This window comes from Annulohypoxylon truncatum (assembly GCF_022578515.1).
Source record: "Annulohypoxylon truncatum strain CBS 140777 unplaced genomic scaffold F4807scaffold_18, whole genome shotgun sequence".
Taxonomy (NCBI): domain Eukaryota; kingdom Fungi; phylum Ascomycota; class Sordariomycetes; order Xylariales; family Hypoxylaceae; genus Annulohypoxylon; species Annulohypoxylon truncatum.
This window is the reverse complement of record NW_025953804.1, coordinates 198,994-221,504: the sequence shown is the minus strand read 5'-3', so window position 1 is coordinate 221,504 and position 22,511 is coordinate 198,994. Positions and strand designations below refer to the sequence as shown.

Sequence of the window (22,511 nt, the reverse complement as noted above, 5' to 3'; positions counted from 1 at the left end):
CCGTCAGTGTAGCCTATGATCGCAAATGACCAGGGCCTGACCGCATTTGGCCCTCGCATCGGTTGCCTTCCTGCACGAAGTCAAAGTCGCGTAACATTGAGTGTGCAGCAGCGTTGCCTTTGCAACATATCGTTTTCTTTGTCCCTATTAGGAATTCATGAGCTTATGTCAGCATATTAGCTGTACTAGCCCCTGTCCTTACCCATCTCCCAGCAGCACTGCGCGTTTCATGTTTCAATTGGCGGCTCAATTGACAACTACATGTGACATACACAAATTATATCCAGAGCAAATTTGGCTTTCGAACCATATTCATTATTTCAAAACAAGGCTTGGAGTATGCGGCGTACAGTTTCCAAAAGGTTTGCTACTTATTCCTAGGTACTAATAGCAGGATAATACCTTGGTTACATACATAGGTAAGCATGTATCCTCCATTTCATCGATACCTGGGTAACTAGTACTTACCTACTACATACATACATAGGCAATGCCGGTCTCATGGTACAACTATATCGTTCTTGGCATGCTTGCATCTATCGCATTTCGTATAGTAGCGAGAAAGCGAGAATCATGTCAAACCTGTTGTGATTACTCACTTTTTATCATGATTATCTTGCGTCTTTTTGGAAGTTTTAATCCAACGACCCGCCCTCCTCGAGGACGGACTCGGGCTCGGTCCCGACCAATTTGCGAGATCGCACATCCTATCCATGGAAGCCGGAGAGCCGCTGAGGATTACCAGCGTCGTATGCTTATCGATCCTTCCGTTATTTTCGTCGGGACGCCTTAACGCACACATTTCCCAAGCCCTAAGGGACGGTCCCGCAAGTAGGGCTAGTCTAGGTACCTCGCTTTTTCGAGTCGCTTTGTCTCATCCACAAGGAGTTCCATTTCCCCGAATCCCTACTATCATTTTACTCATTCTAAGTGTAAGGCTTAGGTTAAAGGGCCCTTTGCCTTAGCCGATCGAACTCTAATTCGGAAACAAATCGTGACATAGCTTGTCACAGCCTGGTAGTATTGGCTGCCGGATGTCTCCGTGCATGACACGAACGGAAGGATCATTTGAACCAACTACCAGCATAATCTGGTGTATAGATCCATCGGGATTATTGTTGAACTGGGTTCAAACGAAGATTCAAATGCTATCAGGCATACAGGCTCCAGACTCATGATGCTCCTGTGACCACCTTGGAATAATAGTCTACTCGAGTCGATCTAGTCCATATTCCCCAGATGAGGTTGAGGGGGCAGGTTTGACGCTGTCCGCTACTTTATTTGTTCGAAGATGCCTACTCGGGTGGCACTTACATATGACCTTTACATTGTGAACTTGTCTTACCTACCTGTTTAGCAGGGTTGCGAAACGGTATGTCCCGTCCATATTGTTAAACTAGTAGCCTATGTTTTACGAAAGTGATCGCCCTGATTCAAAGGTTATCAATGCAAATACCAATTATATGCTACCCTCTTCACTTATTCTAGAAAACTAACAGAATACTGCCCTGAAACTCACTCAGGAAGAGACAGATTCGAGTAACAGACTAGATCGGCAACATCGGGTCTGTCTCCGAAGGAAGTGTCCTACTTTGCCCTTCAAATGTCAAATGCTGACTGGAGGAAATTGGAAATGATGAGAAATGATGAGCTGATCGGGTTCGTAAGCTTGGGGTTCTGCTGTGTAACGGGACACATATGGGAGTAGGTAGATGTTAGGCCAGAAAATATTTGTGTCGGGCACTTATGGCAACGAGAGCCTCATACAAGTCAGTGTCATGTCATCAGTGATCATCATGTTGGGAATACCTTACGAAAACATCACAGAACCACTCGAGGCTGCCTTGCATCGGGGTAATACTCGGTACTTTGGCTTTTATTATGGCTAGGTAAAATTAACAATAAGAGGAATGTATTATAATTTACTGCTCCAAATAAGCAAGAATCATATCATTCGAAAATAACTCTTCAGGGTTACCTCCAATTAACATATGTTACTTATTTCTATTTGAACCATACTGAATTAAAGAAAAGAAAAGAAATAATCCTGAACGAATTACTCAAGGATCGTTAAAGCAGATAGAAACGATAGGTAGGTACCTAGGTAGGTACGTAAGACTTATATCTATATATAATTAATCGACCCTTCATATGTAGGTGTCTATAATTGGACCTTAAGGTAAGTAGGTAGGTACTCATCTATGGAGGGTTGGAGCGGCATGTCAGGCTTAGATCATGAGACGAGTAAAAAAAACAAGTTTACTCTTATAATAGGATAGAAAACTAGGGCTGTACCGATAAGGAACTCACCGGTCCAAGAAGACGTTAATGTTGCTTTCCAGATCCGGACTTGATCTTAAGTATGTTACATCTATGTCAACTTCGAAGCTCAATGAAGGCACACCACGAGTTGAGTAAAGGAGTTGATAGCAACGCCACGGCATACTTCATTAGCAGTAACTCGAAGTACAGCGATGCTGCTCTGCCGTAGAACTTCAGGTTTCATTTTTCCTTTTCATTTTGTAATGGCTATTTTAATCTTGCTTACTTATTTGCCTCGGGTGACTTGGGAATAGGGGCAGGTTAGGTAATCACTTCTGGTAAGCAATGACTCAGCATCATGAGGCTAGCCTTTATCATTACAGAGATAGCTTTTTGAATGTATTCCAGTTACCACGATTAAATATAAAGTCGATAGAATTATTCTAATAAGAAATCTTGCATTAGTACCTACAAATGATGCGCCACCTAAACTGATAGACATCTTCATATCGCATTATGAACACTAACGTAAGGTCTGTTCCATGTGGTTTCATGTTTTATACCGGCTATTACTCATAGTCTTCTATAGAAACAAATCAAAAGCTTTGACTTGCTACTGTGACATTGAATTACAGAGAGTCAAACCATCCATCCGTTACACTTCATTATCCATACTGACAAACACTAAGAGCACGGGCACCTTTGGTCGGTCTTTACCCACCACATGCCGCACATTCCGAACCGCACTAAGATCTGAGATTTCCATCCAACGTAGTTCGCATCTTGAACACCATGTGGGAATTCAGATTTTACAAGCAAATTTTCTTGGCTCCTATTATCTACTTACTATACTGTATTCGGCTTGCTGCTTCTACCTATTATAGTTAGCCGTCATCTTGAGTATAATACCTCCCTTCGATCTGGAGTTTTCATCCCACATCCGTCTGCTAGTTGCATAGGCAGTTACATACAATAAGCTCTCTACCTCAGATTATCCAAACAGGAAGGCTCTTCTATAATCTCATATGACTTAATTATATCAAGTCATCAGAGTCGGCTAGGGATTTAACAATAATCCGGTTGCCCTGAACTATTATGAGTACATAAGTCAGTTCATATTTCGAACTTTACCCATATAAAAAACATCGTATCTTCCAACCAGCTGAATCTGAATGACTTCTCTCAAACAAACCTGTCATTTCCTTAACTTTACTTTCACATTTCCTCGGCCACACAGTTTCTAACACTCCTAACTTACCTTCCCATTCATAACTCCCACTGTGTCCTTGCCCAAGCAGGTACTCTTTCCCTTGCTAGGTATTACCTAACCCATCACGCTCGCCTGTTCATATTTATACCTAAGGTTCCATCTCATCTATTTTTAAACTTTTATGTGAGTAATTAAACTGTATCACATTTCCATACGAGCAACTCTAACTTCAACTTAGAAGAGGAGAGTCTATTTATTGAGGAGCAGGTAGGTGCATGTAACAGTCCTCCTGACCTGATCCATTCCATACTACTCCCCCTATCACTACTACACATCCAACCCCATCTCATCCTTCACCACATCAACTAGATCTTTCACCTAGTGCCTCTTTCGCGCCTCGGTATTGATTTTCCTTCCGATTAATAACTTCTAGTTAGCATATTTTTATCAGTATGTCTTTAGTATCACCTATCGAAGCCATTAGCCAAGATACTATCGAATACATTGTCCAAGATGTCTTAGATGAGATCTTGGATGATATCGATGAGGCCAACGAAGTCGAGGCCTCGGAAGATGGTGGTTGCGTGCCTTCCATCTATGATAACGATGCGGCACTAAAGGAGGAAGTCGCACCTTACGATGAAGCTAACCTTAGACAACGAATAGCTGCGGCGATTACCCTGCTTAATGAATTCTGCACCTCTCAGTCCAAGACAGGGGCAAGGGCATTAGAGGACGACGACGCCAAGTCTGAGCTAGATATGACTAATTCGGAGGAGTCTATCACGCCAGCAAGTACCGGCTCGCATTCTCCACTTATCTTCAATGCCCACGAGAGCGACACAAGCTACAGTGATGAGTCAAGCTTGGAAATTGAAGAGCTCAAGATTGAGGAGCTGGCACTCGATGGGCCAACCGCTGCACCACAGCATTTCCTTGGGACCGACAATGCGACAACATATGGAGATATCCCTCTCGAACACCTTGCCCACCCCGAGAAGTATCATAACCAGTTTATCGAGGTGAAGAAGTCGATGCTTGGTGGAAACGGTGTCTTCTCGAAAGTTGATCTCAAGAGGGGTCAGCTAATCCTGGTGGAACGCCCTCAAATCGTCACTTGTCCGGAATCCCTCTACAATGCACTCGATGAACTGACACCCGAAGTCCGAAGTGCATTCCTGCGCATGCATGCCCACAAGCGACACCCTGACCAGGACGACCGACAGGCAATATTTCTGACGAACGCGTAAGTCCATGGATGCCTAATACATGTTCTATATGCTAACTAGGGCGAATTAGTTTTGCAATTCAAGAGTACTCCTGCATCTACCTGATCGCGGCGCGATTCAATCACACTTGCCAAGACGTCCGGTCGGTCGAATACCGCGTTGCGCCGGGTCGCGTGATGGAGTTCCGAATGATGAAGGACGTGCCGGCCGGGACCGAACTCACCATTTCTTACGGCCCGCTATCTCCACGACAACTCTATTCCATGTGGGGTTTCCGTTGTGCTTGCGGCGGTTGCACACCCATCTCGGATGAAGAAGTCGCAAGGATAGACGGTGCGGTGAACGCGAAAGGTATCTGGTAGACATGATTAAGGGAATGAGCAAAGAAAGCGGAAGGCGGACTAAGATGGTGGTTTCCTGAAGCAGTCCATACCAAGCAGATTTTAGCAGATTGAATTTGAGCGTTTTTAACTCAAAATCACATAGAGTTTGAGACTGATTACTTACATGTAGATCTTAGATCTTTATCAGGGGTAGAGCTTCAACAAAGTGGTACCTGTTTAGGTACGTCTCAGCCCTAGAAATGGATTCTTAGCTGCTAAAAACAAGACATAGAGATGATTGCATAGCATGGTGTGATCTTATGTTAGAACATTGAGAATTAAAAATCTCGTTACTTGAACTAAGGGATTTGTTATTCGGCTTCTATTAGCACCTACTAGGTACCTACAACGGGGCTTTCTTTGATTACATAAGTTTCCGGGTACCTACAGATTAGATCTCTGCCAGCGGGAGTCCGGGTTCAGTCACGTGCCACCGCGTAGAATTTAATTGGCTCCACCGTGACGGCAAACGCGCCGTTCCTCTGCCGTCTATCACCAGCGTCATGCCAGGTGCATATACACCATTACTTTAGGCAAGAACCCGACATGTCATTGCCCTATGGAATAAGGTTAAGTCATAAATAAAGGCCTCAAACAGCTAACGTGCTATTCCTAGCGCACGGTTCAGCTTCCGGTGAATATTTCAGACCCACATACCGGCTACAGCTGGCACGGCTCGTACAGGTGAGGGTAGATAAGTATATGTAGGTAGGTATCTTGCACTTTGCTTTCGATTCAAATCCCCGCCATATATCTCTAGGTGCACCGTGACCATCTTCTTCTTTCATCTTTTTTTTTATTCACCACGACTTTCATCTAACCAACTCATACCACACACTTGGTAAATAAAAACTTCGGTCGGTTGACTGTATCTATCTTCTCTATACCATTTTCGTTTATCACTCTAGACCATTCATCCAGTCTCGTCTGGCACGTTTCCGTTTGTTTTTTCGGCGATCTCACCCGTCATTAATTATTTCATCTTCTACGCTCTCGTTTGGTCCTAGGCGTTTGAGATACGAACGATTTGTATTCAAGTGTCATACACTGCCTAGTCGCAAGGCACCTTCGACGGTTCTTCACGGCACTATCACCATACCGGAACTGCTATTAGACCTTCTTCTCAACCATTTACACGATGCCTTCGCAACCTCAAGGTAATCTCTACTCCGCTCTTGAGCTGGAGCGCACTGCCACAACGGAACAGATAACGGCATCCTACCGTCGGCTGGCTAGGATCCACCATCCGGACAAAAATCCTGGCAATGAAGAAGCTGCAACCAAAGCTTTCCAGAGGGTATGTTTTCCATCTCGTTCCATAATCCACTAGTATATTCGTATACCGTTATGGACCAATTAAGTTAACCTTCGCAGATTCAACTTGCCTACTCAGTCCTCTCCAACTCTGAGAGTCGTTCAGACTACGACAATCGCTATCCGTCGATTTGGCCCAGCACTTCCGAGGACAATGGCCCTCATGACTTCTGCGATTTCTTAAATGAAATCTTCGGATTCACTAGAACCAATCGCCAGCCTGACTTCGACCAGTTGCAGCGTCAGTTCCGCGAAGAACAGGAGGAAATCTTGCGTGAGTGGCGCGATAGCCAGAAAGCAGCTTATGAACGAGATCTCGCGGAACGCCGTGAGCAACGCCGCCAACGAGCTGAGGCGGAAGAGGCATTGAAGAAGGCTCAGGAGGCCGCCAAACAAGCCAAGCTGGACAGCGAGCAGAAGGCTCGGGACGAGATGCGCGCCGCGGAGCAGTCGAAGCAAGAGGAGCGCTGGAAGAAGTTGGGTGCCACGACTAAAGACGAGCGAGTCCAGACTTGTGTCCACTCCGAACACTGCGCCAAGATTCCCCATCGCCAGAAATTTAAGTGTGATTCTTGCAAGGTGAAGAGAGGCATCACCGCTTTCGAGTGCCCCTATTGTGGCTTGCTCCTCTGCCAGCAGTGCGTGGTCACCTTTACCAAGCGACGTGCCATGCCCGAGCAGGCACTTCCGATCCGAACGTTCGATCCTCAGCCGGCAAAGGAGCCCGAGTTGCCAGACGCGAAGGTGGAGGAGGGCAATGGCCATGACAAGAAGCAGCATAACGCCAAGCAGCAAGGTGGCCGAGGTCACCCCCGCAATCCCAACGGACCGCCTCGATGCTACAAGTGTCACAAGTTGGGCCACTTGGCTAAGGTCTGTCGCAACCGCGCCGGAGGCCCGTCCGGTTACACCCTGGGAGACAAGAAGCATTGGAAGGGTAACCAAGGAAAGCCTCACGGAGGTGACAAAGGGAACGGTCAAGGAAAAGTCCAGTAAAGTGGCAGTTTACTTTGGGCCGGGCAAACGGCGTCTGGAGGTTAAGGGTATGAAGGCATAGGGGTTCGGGGTAGGAATATGGCGTTCGGCATCATGAGATTGACTTTTCTTCGGAATTTGGGACGGGGTTAATATACCCAACGAATGGCTAAGACACGGAAATGTTCTGTACTAGTCTGTTTGGGTTCTTGATGGTCGCATAGGGTTAAATCTGCTAGGCCTAACTGCTGGATAGCAGGGTCTTTCCTCAAGGTTTCCTAGCTAAGTGAATAATGAGGAAATTCACATGATGAAGTCCTAAGGAACTATCCATGAAGAAACGTAGTGCGTTGTAGTAATTATCTGTAAGGATATTGTTTGCCTCGTGCCATTGGATCATACCATGTGTCCCTCGAAGGCTCAATTCGCACCAACATCAGCCTTCCCCTCAGCCTTTGCCATAGCCTTAAGGAACCGTCTTCAGGTACTAGATACCATGCTTCCACACCTATGCCGCGTGGACCTTCGGATAACTTCGGGAGGAATACGGCGAGAAGGTCTCGGTAGCTAGCAGCTGGCGTTGATTCACAAGCGCCACAACTCACTTCGGGGCTTACCTGGGTACTTTCAGACAAGCCATCGCTATAAGATGGATATCCGTTGACAAAGCCAATGATTAATTAAAGATAGAAATCGTATTACCTAGTTTCCCATCTATGACATATGTACGCGGCGTCGAAACTAGACATCGCAACCTGGTTTAACGCTTCCAATTTTTTAAACCTCCTATATTCTGGGAGGCGTTTGGAAACACAACACGAGGTAAGCAGACATCATCAGTAGCACAGCAACCGAGGTGGCGGAACACTGCCTCCACCGTAAAAGGCACAAGCGAGCGCCATGGAACGCCCCGGATAGGATATGTCTCAGCTGGTACGGCGCCTCCATGGTTGGCAAGCCTTTCACGTGTAAGAATGGATTGGATCTTCGATGGGTGGCTAGCCGCTGTTCGGCTTCCTTACAAGTCAGTTAACGTGATACAGAGAGCCCTAGGAAGGTGAGGTTAGCTCGTAATTAGGGGATCATACCCAGCTTCTTTACTTCCCACACGTGACCAGCATTGATCTTACCTAAACATCCTCACTTTGCCATCAGTTCCCATCAAGCCACACGAAGTCATAGCAGTCTCAATTCCAATAATAAGAAAAACACGAGGAACAAAATCGATCCGGGTATACGCAAGTAGATAGTCGAGACTGGTCTTCTATTTCAAGGGCTTATATATCAATTTGGGAGTCTTGCCTCTACGGCTGGTTTTGTTCCTCCCTAGCTACATCGATAGATAGGGGGAATCCTATTCCCGCCGTCACCCTTTTTTTCGTATTCGCAATTCGCGGGCCCTGCCGAACCGGGCCCCGAGAGAGAGCATCCAAGGTAAATTCCTAGCGGAAGCCCCCCTTCCTCCCGCACCCCGGGATCGCGGTGCTTGAAAAATCTTTCAAGAAACAGCAAACAGCCCGGTCCGCAAATGCCGTTTTGCGCAATGCGACTGCCAAAGTAATCTAATCCGCTGTGCTTCTTCCCTCCATTATCACTTTCCTCCTTTTTTTTTTGTGCTTCGGATCCCGCTCTCCAGCTTCTCCCTATCCAGTCTGCTAGCAGACAATGTTGCAGCTCACTCAGCTCTTCGCTCTCTCCTCCTACTCACTTCCATGTGTGTAAGGCTCGAAAAAATGGGCGCCGCCGATAAAAAGGTAAAAAATAGGACAAATGAAAAAGATCAAGTTACTTTGTATCGCTTTAAGGAAAAAAACACGACGCCGCTTTAAAACTCTACTTCTTGAGGTGCAATACGTAGCGCTCGAGAAACCCTCCTAAGCGTATGAAGATTCAAATGGATACTCGTGTTGGTGTTTCAGAATCCCTCCAGGTCATTACTCGCATATATCGAATCGGCAAAAAAAGAGAACCTTGTAAAATGGATGGATGGAAGAATTTGTATTTATACGCCGACCGACTTGAGACGGTCCATCGAGGACAGGGAAATGAGGAAGGAGGACGAAGGGAGCTTTCACGCAACCCAACTCGGTATATAAGATTAAACAGTACATATACACCAAACTTCGAAGTTATTGTCACCAAACGCCCGCCGCTATGAGAACTACCTACACGTAGGTAGCGTTTCGGTTCGAGAGTCGTTCTCGTACAACTGAATATTAATTGAAATTTAAAGAGTGACATCGAGAACTAGGCTGACATCCTGGACGTTAGATCCAGCCAAGTCTTCGAGAACGGGTATCAAGTCTAATAGTTCGTTGTCGTGCGCGTCCGAAAACCAACTGCTAATAGGTACGGCGTGTTGAGGGTGGAAGATGTAGGAAGTAGGCGAGTTGTCGATGATGATAGTGTCCTTGAGATCTCGGCCGACTTGGGATAGATCCTTGACGTAGTTGCCTTGGTGGTTGTAACAACTCTCGCGGAATAATCGGTGGTGGACAACCTTGTGGATATCTAGTTGGTCTAATAACGGGTCACCGTACTACCGAGCTAGTTAGAAGATACCACGGAATTATTTGTGACGGAGCGTTGAACGTACCTTGGAGACGGAAGCCGTGAAGACTACAACTTCATAAAGCTCGCCCACCCGCTTCATGAACTGGTCAACACCGGGTCGCTTGATGACATACACGTTGTGAAAGTTGCCTTCGATTTCGACCGGTATAGTGAAATCAGCTTGATGTAATATCTGCGACGATTAGCTTACCATCCAATCTGCCTCGAACACTTCATGATTTACCTTGAAAGAGCTGTGTACTAATGTCTCATCCAGATCCAATACTAGGCACTTCCTGCCCTTAAGGTGAGGTTCGACGGGTGGCAGGAGGTACCTGGGCTGGCCTTGCTCCACATCCACCGATGTGTCCTCTGGTGCAATGGGAGCAGAGTTGGTAATGGGTATCGGGCCAGGAGGAGGCGGGGGGACGGGCTTCGCAAATTGTTCGTCGGTTCCCGCACCGGGTTGCTTGGCAAGTTCGGTCTTGGCTGGCTCCCCATCTGCCATCTCGACATCACCGTCGACGTCCCTGCTGGAAGACCCTTCGACGGCAACCGCCTCCGCTTCATGATCCTCTGCAACCGGAGGGTTCACCGTGATGCTAGGGCCCGGCACGCCGACCAGGGTAGTCTGTTTCGATTCACTATCTCGCTCACCGACAGTTGATTGATCCTGGGTGGTAGATGCCGAAGCCCTCTTCGCGGCTTTGGACGCGTCCTGAGAACCAGCGCCCGCTTGAGGTTGCACCTCCTTCTCCTTCTCGTAAATTTGAGTCTTGCTACCGGCGGTCTGTTCGGAAGGCGTTGTGGTTCGCCGACTAGATGTTAATGGCCTCTGGGGGATCTTGTCGAGCTTGTGGGAAGGGAGTGGATCTTCGCCACCTTCCAGAGCGTTGGCGTTATTTGGGACAACGCAGCAGCCAAGAAGAGCCAGTAATCCGCCTTTTTTCCGCCGCTGAGGAGCCCCAGCCGGAGAATTTGGCTGAGATGTACTAGGTGTAGTTGTGGGATTCGTGGCAGCCCCAGAATGATTACTGGATACACTACCGTTCCGACGCCGGCCCAGCATACTGTGTTTTGATTCCTTGGATTGACCACCAATGCTATCCCTCGGATCGTCAGCGGTTGTCCCGCTTAGCCCCGTTGTCGCCGGTGACGACTGTATCTTTTGCGACGATGATCTAGACGGTACGTTCAAAAGACTGCGGCCTTTTCTTGCGACGGGACCATCCTCTGGCGAAATTGTCTCTTTTTCCCTTGAGCCTTCGTGCTCCACCTGTTTTTTCTCATCAGCGCCCTTGGACATTTTTCTCAATTAGGCTTCGATGCTTGCTGGTGGTTGGGGACGGTACACTATCACGCTATAAAATAATATTAGCAATAGGAAGACAGAAATGCGACATGTGACCCGGTCGCATAGGGTGAAAAGGTGAAAAGACGATGCTAGAGATCAAGTACTAATGAACGGGCTGGGATAAATGAGTTGAAGAAAGACTCGACAGGATGGTTCGAGCGGCGCAAGGAACCAAAGGAACCAAAGGAACCACGTTGGCCAATTGGAAGTAACAACATTCACTACGAACATCAAGTAGGAGAAAGGAAGCATCGATAATAGAAAAAGCTCGTCGGTTATCGCTCACCTCGGTGTTTAACGACGGTTCACCTTGGATAGCTACCCAAACCCCTGACGCAGCAATTGGTGGCCTTGGGTGGCCAAGTCGGTTTTGCGTCCGCGCGACTGCGACCCAAAAAAAGAAAGTTGGCTGGATGCGGCTGAATCGGAGCGCAGAAAGAAAATCCGAATATTGGATGGCCGCAAGACAGGCGGAGGGGAGGAGGGCGGGAGGCGATGCGATAGAAGGATGATCGAGGATATCGAGAGAGAAGACTACCTAGGTAGAGAGAGCGCGTCGTAGGAGGAAGCGTGGAAAGCGTAGAAGCTTATTGTGATAATTCGGGGGGGATGAGAAGTGGGTCAGCTACCACTTGGGACTTGCGAACTTGCGAAGAACGAAATGAGTGAGCCTGGGTTGTGGATGAGCCTCGGGGTACCTTCGGGCGGGTTTATGGGTATCAGAACAAAATAAACTCCAAATCCTGATGGGTAAAAAGAAGAATAAAAGAAATATGGCATAAATGCCCAAAAATGCCTGTTGAGAACCTAAGAGGGAAAAAACAGGGGGGGGAATAAAAGAGAAGATGGATTGTAGAAGTTTACAGCAGTGCTGGCGACAGAGACGAGATGGATAGTGGTAGGTATTAAGCTACCGTAGTAGTAGGTACAGAATGATGGGTTAATGCAGCCCTGGTAATAGGTACCTACTGCGTATGTAAGGCAGCCCGTTAAGGGTACAAGTACAAACAAGAGCTGGCCGTACAGAATAGAAAGAAGAAAAAAAGAAGGCCAGGAACTGACAGAACTGACAAGCACTCTCTCGCTCACTCACTCTTCCCTCTATTCTGCTGTGTCTTGTTTCGTGGAGGCTGAAGAAAGTCTGGTCCTGTCTGGAATCGCAAGCGAAATGATTTCCTGAGAAGAAACTGGACCACTTTGGAGGGAGGGCACGGAGCATTTTGACCAGGGGGGGAAAGCCGCTAGCGCGCCTGCTTAAATCACTGCGAAGGATCCCATGGATGCGACAGGGAGTACCTGCCCCAGTTGAATTGTTAGCCCGCTAGGGACAGAAGCTGGGCGCTTTGAGAGTGGGCCAGTACGTAGTTATAATCCAATCAGATCATTCAAATTCTACAGTGTACTTTTATACCAGGTAGGACCGAAATAACCCATGGCAAAACATATGTACAATAGAGTCTGTTAGCACAAGTATGCACTCTTTCTCCTATCAGCTTACATTATCCATCCCGCTTTGGTACTTGTCGTCCATGCCCCGTCCACTATCATTAGCTTGGAGAAACATTCAATATTGCAATTTCGCAAACTTCCTAGGGTAATCACTTGCAATTAGTGTGATCCTCTCAGAGATCTACCCGATTTCTCAACAGTAACACATGGCATTTAGTACACCCACTTCCATGTTCCTGACGACGTGCTGTCATATTTTTGCTTTTCGAGGACGACGAAAGAATGAATCCCAAGGTACCTATGAGGCTTGACTGCTAACGAGCTTGCATAGATAGATGTATTTATTTGTCATACGGTTGTATATAATTAATGTACCTAGCATCTAATATGCAGGTTTGGTGTTACTTCGACACTCGACCTACTGAGTTCGGTACCTTGCGGCCGCAAACCTCCATCAGACCCAGTACTACTTCTCGAGGTTTGCGGGAGAATTACACTAATTAGACAAGAAACCGCATTGTCATTGCCCTATGGAAGTACCTATTCCTATATAGGTATCTATCTATAGTCAAGCATGCTGTGGATACCCAGATATAGGTATCGAAAAATGCACGCAGTTTCAACCCATCACCGAGACGAATAGACAATGGAAGAATCTGGCGCATTAGCTTTTAATCGCCCATCTCATCTAGGTACATACGTCCATGGATGTCAGTAGTGTATAGCGGGGGAGCTTTCCGCTGCCGCTATAGCAGTGCCTTACTATGCATAAGCGGCAAAGAAGTTCGCTGGAGCTGCTGGAGGTCGCATGGAATCCATACATACCCAGATAGTGGTAGCCTCTAGCATCTGGGAAGCCCGGGTGACTGACTGAGTCTTTCCATCAAGAACAAGATGGTTGAGGAGCATAAGGTACCTAGCTATGCAACTACTCAGTGCCGATTTCTAATTGGCTGTGTTGCCGCCCGTTGGAGTGATGGCCGAGAAGTGGAACTACGGTACACCATTGGTCCGTTTTTAAGACATAGGGCACGGTTTGGTTCGCTCTAAGGGAACCAACTGAATTGATTTCTCATGATGTGTAACAACGATGAGCACGAGTGTGTATCGGTAGTACACATGCCAATAGTATAACGTGAGGGGGATGTACGCCACTATCAACATGCGATTCAGAGTCATCCATCTATGCAGGCGAATAGACGGTCAGGTCTCCGGTTATTATTATGTCGTCAGATCCGCCCAGTCGGGTCTTCTACTCGCCTAATATATCTCTATATACCAGTCTTCTAATGCATTCAATCATGCTAAATCTCTTCTAAAACTTAGAACAATCATAGCATCTTTGATAAGCTCCTCACAACCAAGCTTGATCTAGACAAAAGCAAGAATAAAAAGGGGGTATTGAATGACACTAAAATTCACTTCCCCAGACTTCCAAGATTAATACTAAGCCCATACTATTCAAGCCTCATTGTTAAGCCACAGACACGTGAAATATAGATGATCGTGGGGAAATGGTGGCTGATACCTGGGGCTTAGGAAGTGTAATAATTTTGGCCAATGACAATTGAGGTTTAACAGCTGCTTACTTCATTCATCCTTAGAGCCTTGGGATTATTGGAGGATCCAACCTCGGACCATCACATGCCTCTGTCTCAGCTCCGATCGCTTTCAATCGTCACCAATGACGGAGTTTCGAGCTATCCCAGCTGTTCCGTCTCTTCTCCTCCGCCTCAATTGCCCTTCAAAGACATGCCGGTAACATCTAACTTCACACTAGATATCCGAACAACTTTATCATTTCTTTCTTCGTCCCGCTTGTTCTAAAATAGGTCTAACAAGTCCTTAACAAGTTATTCGCTGTCAATGGCATTCGCGGTAAATTGTTATTTACAGGCGAGTCCTATTTGATGTCATGCCGCCATGGCGGTCCAATCCACCCTTCGTCATTCGGCATCCGAAGACATCCTCGTCGCTTTTCTCGACAAATATACAGCCCTAATTCGAGATCGATTACGAAAGACATCGAAACGTACCAAACTCCTCGCAACCCTCGCTCTCGCCGCATCCATAATACTCGGCGCAGAAGGCGGCCGGAGATGGTGGAAGCGGAGGATGCAAGAAAAAGAACAAGGTCGGAAGCTTGTGCGCACGAATTCTTGGCTATTCAACAAAGATGGATCGCGAACCGTCTACGTCCCATACAAAGATGGGACATCCAAGGTGGTTATTCACAGGACGAAACCTTTAACCTTCGAAGCGCATCGTCGACTCTTCCTTAACCCACCTAAAGTCTCGGGGCTTGGCGACGGCACTGTGCCCTCGGCGCAAACTAAACCAGGCCTGAATCTTGCCTTCTTACATCAGTTCCTAAGCTTGATGAGCATCATGATACCCAGATGGACCAGTAAAGAAGCGGGATTGTTAGTCAGCCACAGCGCGTTTTTGATGCTTCGCACCTATCTTTCGCTAGTAGTTGCGCGTCTAGACGGCGAGATTGTTCGAGATTTAGTCGCAGGTAATGGAAGGTTATTTCTCTGGGGTATAGTTAAGGTATGACTCGAATCTTTGTCATCCGACCAGATGTGAACTCGTTGCTAACAACCAACCTAAAGTGGTGCGGACTTGGTGGTTTCGCCTCTTATACGAACTCGATGATTAAATTTCTAGAGTCCAAGGTGTCGATTGCCTTCAGGACTCGGTTGACGAGATATATCCATGATTTGTACCTCAACGACAACCTCAACTACTATAAACTGTCGAACTTAGATGGTGGGGTTGGACAAGGAGCAGACCAATTCATCACTCAGGATCTGACTCTCTTCTGCGCCTCTGCCGCCAATCTATATTCCTCTCTAGGAAAGCCGTTTGTCGATCTTTGCGTGTTCAATTACCAATTGTATCGCTCTTTAGGTCCCCTCGCATTAACTGGGCTGATGAGCAACTACTTCCTCACGGCGAGTATTTTGCGAAGGATGTCTCCACCTTTCGGCAAATTGAAGGCAGTCGAGGGGCGCAAAGAGGGGGATTTCAGAAGTCTTCATGCCCGCTTAATCGCAAACGCTGAGGAGGTTGCTTTCTACGGCGGTGCTGAAATGGAAAAGACATTTTTGAACAAGGAATTCAAATCCCTGAAGAGCTGGATGGAAGGAATCTACTTGCTCAAAATTCGGTACAATATCCTTGAAGATTTCATCTTGAAGTATAGTTGGAGTGCTTATGGTTACCTCTTGTCATCTTTACCGGTCTTCCTCCCAGCGTGGGGTGGTCTCGGTGGTGCAATGGAGATGGTTGAGAGCGCCGAGAGAGGTGGCCGGGAACGCAACCGTATGAAGGACTTCATCACCAATAAACGACTCATGCTTTCTCTGGCAGATGCTGGTGGACGCATGATGTATTCGATCAAGGATCTGTCCGAACTGGCGGGATACACTAGTCGTGTTTACACACTTATCTCGACGCTGCATCGCGTTCACGCCAACTCCTATTTCCCGCGACCCAGCGGCAATGAACTCTACTCGCTCTCCGACGTTCAGGGAACTATCCAGAAAGGGTTTGATGGTGTGCGCTTCGAGCACGTGCCTATCGTTGCGCCCGGACTATGGCCTCAGGGCGGCGAGGAGTTATTAGATTCGTTGTCTATGATCGTCCGCCGAGGGGAGCATTTGTTAATTTCCGGACCTAACGGTGTTGGAAAGAGCGCGATCGCAAGAGTGCTTGCTGGTCTTTGGCCAGTCTACCGTGGCTTAGTGAGTCGACCCAAGTCTATCGGCCAGGATGGGATCATGTTCTTGCCTCAAAGGCCATACCTAAGCGTCGGCACGCTGCGTGACCAAGTTATCTACCCAGATGGCGAGGTGGACATGCGTCTCAAGCGCAAGAACGAGGATGAGCTGAAGCGAGTGCTTGACGCAGCCAAACTCGGTTACCTACCTGACCGGGAAGGCGGATGGGATACTCGAAAGGAGTGGAAAGATGTGTTGAGCGGCGGTGAAAAGCAGAGGGTTGGTATCGCACGCTTGTTATACCACGAACCCCAATATGCCGTCATCGACGAGGGCACAAGCGCCGTCTCAAGTGATGTTGAGGGCCTCTTGTACGAGACGTGCAAAGAGAGGGGCATCAGTAAGTTACACAATACGTGAATTTTCCGCTATTAGCTAACAAACGGTAGCCTTAATCACCATATCGACGCGCGCTTCCCTAAAGAAATACCATACCTTCAATCTCAGCCTCGGAGGAGGCGACAATGGAGACGAATGGGCGTTCGATCGCATAGGGACCGAAAGGGAGAAGATGCAAGTAGAGAAGGAGCTGCAGGAACTCCACGAACGCCTGGCCCAGGTCGAGCAGTGGAAACAGCGCCGCGAAGAGATCGAAAAGGAGTTAGCTCAAGTTTGGGTTGAAGGTGACGCTACCTTAGACCCGCCTGCTTATGTGGACGCTGTTGAAACTCAGGGGTGAAAGTCAACAGTGGTCTGTTAGGGGTGTGGTTTGAGTGTACGATTGCTTGCCGTGTACGAGTATTATGTAGACAAGGCAATCCTAGGATATTGAATGGTATCATAATTATGATCAGTGGTATTAGGCAGTCCGGATCATGTAAATGGGTAGTCCATCTAAGTCAAGCACCAAGAGCAAGATTTTTCTTATGGACACCTCTCGGTTTCATACAGATGAGAGTTTCTCAGACATTTGACTAATAAAGAAGCCAACGCATGATAACTCAGGGATGGATTTGTCCAGGAATGAAACACTAGCAGGTCATATCTATCTTCATTGAATCAAGTAGCAACTGGACCTCATCTCAAGTTGAACTTGGTCTTACCTAGCCACGTCATACCTACTTACTAATCATTATTAACAATTTCATAACACGACCTTTTCCTATAAATACATACCTATTATAAGCATTTCACCTTCGGTTTAGGTTAATTCAACTGACACGTATGAACTAAGAATAACCCTCGTAAAATGTGTTTATTGCTTCCGGTTGCTATTGCCTTGCTACTCTTTGTTAATAATGTTGGTAACACTTCAGTTCATGTCGACAATACTGACGTCTTCCAAGTACGGGTGCCCAGTGTCCCAGGAGGTGCTGATGGCAGCGTGTCCGGGACCACCGTCTACTTGGAGGTGGTGGGATACACTAACTATCTCAATACCATTGATGAACAATATGATAGCATAGCTCAGCCATCACTATTCGCCCGGGCCCCAAACGCAGATGGAATTAATCATCTAGGCTTAGTTTTTGAGTGCAGAAATGATAGAGGGCGGATATATTACTATGAGAAAAGTCGATTAGAGCAGGTCATTCTCAGTTTTCCCATAGGGCTATACAAAAACTTCCAACTGAAGGAAGCAACATACCCACACCATTTCAGGAATGAAGAAAAACTCGTATGGCCTTTAAACAGAAGAGCTTGCGATGATGCGGGAGAATTGAGGCTCGAGATGCCTGTGGGAAGGCGTTCAACACTCCATTGGGACTGGGAGAATCACTTTACCGCCGTTTGGCCTTTACCTTACATGTCTGAAGTGGGATATGATCTACCACCTAAGCAAGATCCTTGGCTAGTCAGAATTGTCTATGTTTATGAAGTTACAGGTGACAACTTGCTCTGCGGAGTGATCATCCATAGCAAGAATTACCTGGGTAAAAAAGAATTTAGACTTTGCCCGATGATAGAAGATCCTCGAAACACCAACTGAGAATGATTAAGAGCGGCTTAGAATATGACTAGACAATCACAGTTAAGATGATAGATATATGATACATTTCGCCATCTTCAAGCATGTTATTGTTGATATTATCTAGGTAGCTTTGAATATGAACGTATCCGGGTGCAATGTGGTTCGACCCTCGCCGCGGCAATCCTTATAATCGATACAAAGTACTAAGGAACAGTTCGGTAAAGTATTTCTCTCTAGTGGGATATTGAATCTGTGGTTATGTAGATAGGCTTCAGAACAAAAAGCACGAGTAGATTGCTGATTAATCAATTCAGGGGTAACAATGAAAAAGGAGGTGATTCGCCCAACCCCGAACCGGTACGTGTACATACCTCTTTAGGTAGGTAATTATTGAGAAATATTCAAGGCTGAATAGAATGTGAATGGATTCATATTTTCGTACCAAGATCGACGATCATATGGTGGAGTTTCCACTTTTGCTGCGGCGCAGCAAGGCAATCAACCATTTCACAGCCTCAAGGCATTCCGTTGCGTCACGCCAGCAGTACGAAGTAGTTCGATTCCTCATCGTTCTTATACTTAAAAGTCAGGAGTATCCCAAAAAGGGTACACTCTATCTAAATAAGGCTTTCCTTCCATAAAACTATCAATCCGTAACCCTATTTCTGGACTCGCACTATGAGCAAAGCAGAGGGTCCCCGGCTTCTGCTGCACAACGAGGGGCGAAATAACGATCTCGACGATGATTTGCCAGCATACAAACCAAATAAACCTAAATCGAAACGTGCTCGAGGTAGCTTGCCGTCTTATGACGAAGCTGCCGAACCCAGCTGGTCCTTAGTGGATCACCCTCCATGCGCCCACTTATCGGAGAGCGGCTGCATGATGATTGCTAAGAGCAATCTTTGCTGTGCTTGTATGGATAATCGACCATTGTCAGAGTCTGGACTATATCCGATGTATGTTGATGGTGAGGGCTGGGTTGAGAGGGCTCAGAAATGGCAGTTTTATTGCCCTAACTGCCAAGGTGAGTTGCGTTAAGTTGCTGGCTACCTGGTAATCGACATCGCATAAATTTCATCGAGTGCTTTCGCTTTTATATCAGTCTTAAACTAACAGCGAGTAGAGTACTTCGACCCGGACGCAAAGAGAAAACAACTGCGAGATCAATGCATGTGGGCGGAAGCGCGTGCTCAGTCTTTAGCTGACGAGCGGGACAAGAAGTATTTCGGCCTCGGGCGCTGGATCCATCTCTGTAGTGAGACGGTGAAGAAGTGCTTCTCAGAGTAATCCATCGCAGCATAACGTCGTCGTCTCAATGGTGGCTTGGGCACCCGCAGTTGTATCAATGCGGAATCTATTGTACGTCAAGAAAGAGGGAGAAGAACGCACAGTGAAAGTACATCACTTCAAATATTTCATATGGAATGTTTTAATACCCACGTGTTGTACTTATTTATATATAGGAGTTTCTAATATACCCATACGTCTGGTCTTAAGGGATCTGAATACATACTTTCCCCTGGTGCTTACCCGAAGCCAGATATTCATATGCCTCCTTCAACTCTTCCAGTTTGAAGACCTTAGGATCAACAACGGGACGTAATTTCTCTAAGTTAGCCTCAATGGCGCGTCCCATATCTTCCATCTGCAGTCGAGTACCCGTCCATATGCCACGAGCCGTAAACAGATTCATCCAAGTCTCCAACAAGCCCGGCATCTCCTTATTCTCAGGACCGCTCCCAACAGCCCCCATAACAACCATAACACCGTCAAGCTTTATACTCTCCACGCTCTGCCTCATCGTAACCGGGCCCGCGACCTCGACCACGAAATCAACTCCGACTCCCCCCGTTAGCTCCTTCGCCTTGGCGCCCCACTCAGGCGTCTCGCGGTAATTGATAACGTGGTCGGCGCCCAGCCGCCGCAGCAGCTCCGCCTTCTCGGCGGAGCTCGTGGTGGCGATGACGCGCGCGCCCACCGCCTTCGCGAACTGCACGCAGAAGACGCTCACGCCGCCGGTCCCGAGGGTCAGCAGCCAGTGGCCGGCGGCCAGCGGGCGCCCCGGCAGGCCGAACAGCGCGTTCCAGGCGGTCACGCCGGCGCAGCCCAGGGTCGCCGCCTCGACGAAGCTCAGCCCTTCGGGCGCGCGCACCAGCCCTTGCTCGTCGAAGGCGCCGGCGGTCCGGAAGGTGCCGTCGATCGAGGCGCCGAGCCCGAAGGCCGACAGCGGCGGTGTGAAGGAGCCGCCGATGAGCTTCGGGTTGAGCGCCGTGACGACCTTGTTCCCCGCCGCGAAGCGCGTGACGTGCCGCCCGACGGCGAGGACGGTGCCCGCGCCGTCCGAGCCAGGGACTACGTTGGGGATGGTGGCCCAGGGGTAGGCTCCTTTGGCGATGACGAGGTCGCGGAACTGGGGTTGGGGTTAGTGCGGCGGCTCGGAGAGAATGGCGGATGAGGACGTACGTTGAGCGAGGCGCCGTGGACTGTAGACGATGTCAATAGGTAGGTAGTGAGATTATAGCCGAGAATTAGAATACTCACGCTTAACGAGAACTTGGCTATCCCCGAGCTGAGGCACTGGCTGCTCTGAAAGCTGGAGAGAATCGGGGCCATTCTGGCCTGTCACATTCCATTGCTTTACGGTCTGGGGGATTGACTGGGCCATTGCGAAACGTGGGCTTCGTTAACGCTTCGTCTAGGTAGTGCCGCTAAGTAACTCATCATTGATATATGTTCCCAGCTATTCATATACCAGACAAAGTTGAAGTAGTATTGTTGATTTGTCAGAGGACACTGTGAATGTTGATTTATAATCATACTGCCATATTGTTAACCCACATTTTCTAATTTGGGTAACTGTCGTCTTCGTCGACGAATAAGAGGTAATAGAGTGACACATAGACTATTGGATTCAAGTTAAGTCTTAGTCAAGAGCATGCCATATTCGTCATGTCAATGCAATAAGTTTCCAGCCCGTAGTTTCATCGAGTTAGGTACCTCCATGATACGCGTCGGATGCATTAAAGCCGTTCCTATTTAGTAATTTTATATTCACTATGTTCCATACATAGATCGAAGTTATTTGAGTCCTTCGTTATGTAATCCATCCTCACATAGTAGAGTAGGCGGAACTTAAAGAAAAGGGGAATAACTGCACGAGGAGCTCTAAATTCCCTCGTCCCGGGGCTTCGATATATATACAAGAGAAGCCTTTTGTCTATCCTGCTCTAATCCCAATCACCAATGGGTCTCCCCAGGACCTCCCACTGTCTCCCATGGGTCGAGCTCATGTCCTATTCGACCCCGAGATATTAGTCCCTCTTAACAGACCAGACTCCTAACAGTAGCACCTCCTTCATTGTATATACATATGTTTGATTGAAAGGGCCATTTTCCAAGAGAATTCCGGTAGTAGTGGCAAAAGGGGAATCGCCATGTGATATGTCCCCAAGTTTATCCAGAACACCGAGGGATACCTACCTATGCATGTAGGTATCCATGCCATATATTGTACCTATCTTGCGCATTCCTGAGGCTTAGGACTTCAAGTGGATTAAAGGCCATAAGTCGTAGGCATATTTTAGGTAGCTTACCTAATACTCTTAGGACGAAAAGGGGGTCGAGATCCAGATGGATACTAGTGGCATTTCAATTTAAGCGTTATTGCATATCGCAGCATATGACCGTTTAGAGCAGATGATACACTTGATAATTAAATTTTAGGTGGAGCAGCATGGGGTATTTAACTTCCCGGCATCCGCCGTCCATACGTAAAATTGTGGTTGTGACTGCAAACCAACATGTAGACTTTGGCGTTGTACAAAAACTTTATGTTGACAACAATTAAAGACTCTTATTATATTTAGGTAATATTCTTCGATATAGTCTCTAATACAAACACGAGTATCGCGAAATCAAAAATTTGTTACATCATCCATAGGGGAGATATACGTGGGGTAGGAACAGTTGCGTAACGGTGCCGGATTTTGGAACCGTTCCAAACAAAGGAATCATTAGGCTTCCCATCCATATACTGGAACCGTGCCGTAACGGTGCCAAGATTTGGAATAGTTATAGTAAAA

The 22,511-nt window shown here is 47.3% G+C and overlaps 6 protein-coding genes across 6 annotated transcripts; 4 read left to right on the top strand and 2 right to left on the bottom strand.

Moving 5' to 3' along the window:
- Positions 1-3,581: 3,581 nt before the first annotated feature.
- On the top strand, positions 3,582-5,424 carry F4807DRAFT_99543 (SET domain-containing protein). The gene is made up of 2 exons (XM_048003760.1): positions 3,582-4,718; positions 4,772-5,424. Exons 1-2 carry the CDS (start codon positions 3,925-3,927, stop codon positions 5,061-5,063), a joined length of 1,086 nt encoding a protein of 361 aa, XP_047853703.1. The 5' UTR covers positions 3,582-3,924; the 3' UTR covers positions 5,064-5,424.
- Positions 5,425-5,586: 162 nt separating this feature from the next.
- On the top strand, positions 5,587-7,786 carry F4807DRAFT_427467 (DnaJ-domain-containing protein). The gene is made up of 2 exons (XM_047998164.1): positions 5,587-6,381; positions 6,459-7,786. Exons 1-2 carry the CDS (start codon positions 6,223-6,225, stop codon positions 7,392-7,394), a joined length of 1,095 nt encoding a protein of 364 aa, XP_047853702.1. The 5' UTR covers positions 5,587-6,222; the 3' UTR covers positions 7,395-7,786.
- A 1,814-nt stretch (positions 7,787-9,600) lies between these two features.
- On the bottom strand, positions 9,601-11,232 carry F4807DRAFT_460874 (NIF-domain-containing protein; the record flags this gene model as incomplete). Its single annotated transcript, XM_048001592.1, has 3 exons — positions 9,601-9,912; positions 9,970-10,119; positions 10,171-11,232. The coding sequence occupies 3 exons, from the start codon at positions 11,230-11,232 to the stop codon at positions 9,601-9,603; spliced, it is 1,524 nt and encodes a 507-aa protein (XP_047853701.1).
- Positions 11,233-14,280: 3,048 nt separating this feature from the next.
- On the top strand, positions 14,281-17,629 carry F4807DRAFT_99409 (ABC transporter transmembrane region 2-domain-containing protein). Its single transcript, XM_048003759.1, has 3 exons — positions 14,281-15,282; positions 15,345-16,854; positions 16,904-17,629. Exons 1-3 carry the CDS (start codon positions 14,653-14,655, stop codon positions 17,191-17,193), a joined length of 2,430 nt encoding a protein of 809 aa, XP_047853700.1. The 5' UTR covers positions 14,281-14,652; the 3' UTR covers positions 17,194-17,629.
- Positions 17,630-19,018: 1,389 nt separating this feature from the next.
- Positions 19,019-19,919, top strand: F4807DRAFT_427455 (uncharacterized protein). The gene is made up of 2 exons (XM_047998163.1): positions 19,019-19,453; positions 19,553-19,919. Exons 1-2 carry the CDS (start codon positions 19,105-19,107, stop codon positions 19,714-19,716), a joined length of 513 nt encoding a protein of 170 aa, XP_047853699.1. The 5' UTR covers positions 19,019-19,104; the 3' UTR covers positions 19,717-19,919.
- A 2-nt stretch (positions 19,920-19,921) lies between these two features.
- Positions 19,922-21,166, bottom strand: F4807DRAFT_467796 (NAD(P)-binding protein; the record flags this gene model as incomplete). The annotated part of the gene is made up of 3 exons (XM_048002535.1): positions 20,971-21,166; positions 20,893-20,912; positions 19,922-20,839 (listed from the first exon to the last, which is right to left on the bottom strand). The coding sequence occupies exons 1-3, from the start codon at positions 21,092-21,094 to the stop codon at positions 19,922-19,924; spliced, it is 1,062 nt and encodes a 353-aa protein (XP_047853698.1). The 5' UTR covers positions 21,095-21,166.
- Between the last annotated feature and the right edge of the window lie 1,345 nt (positions 21,167-22,511).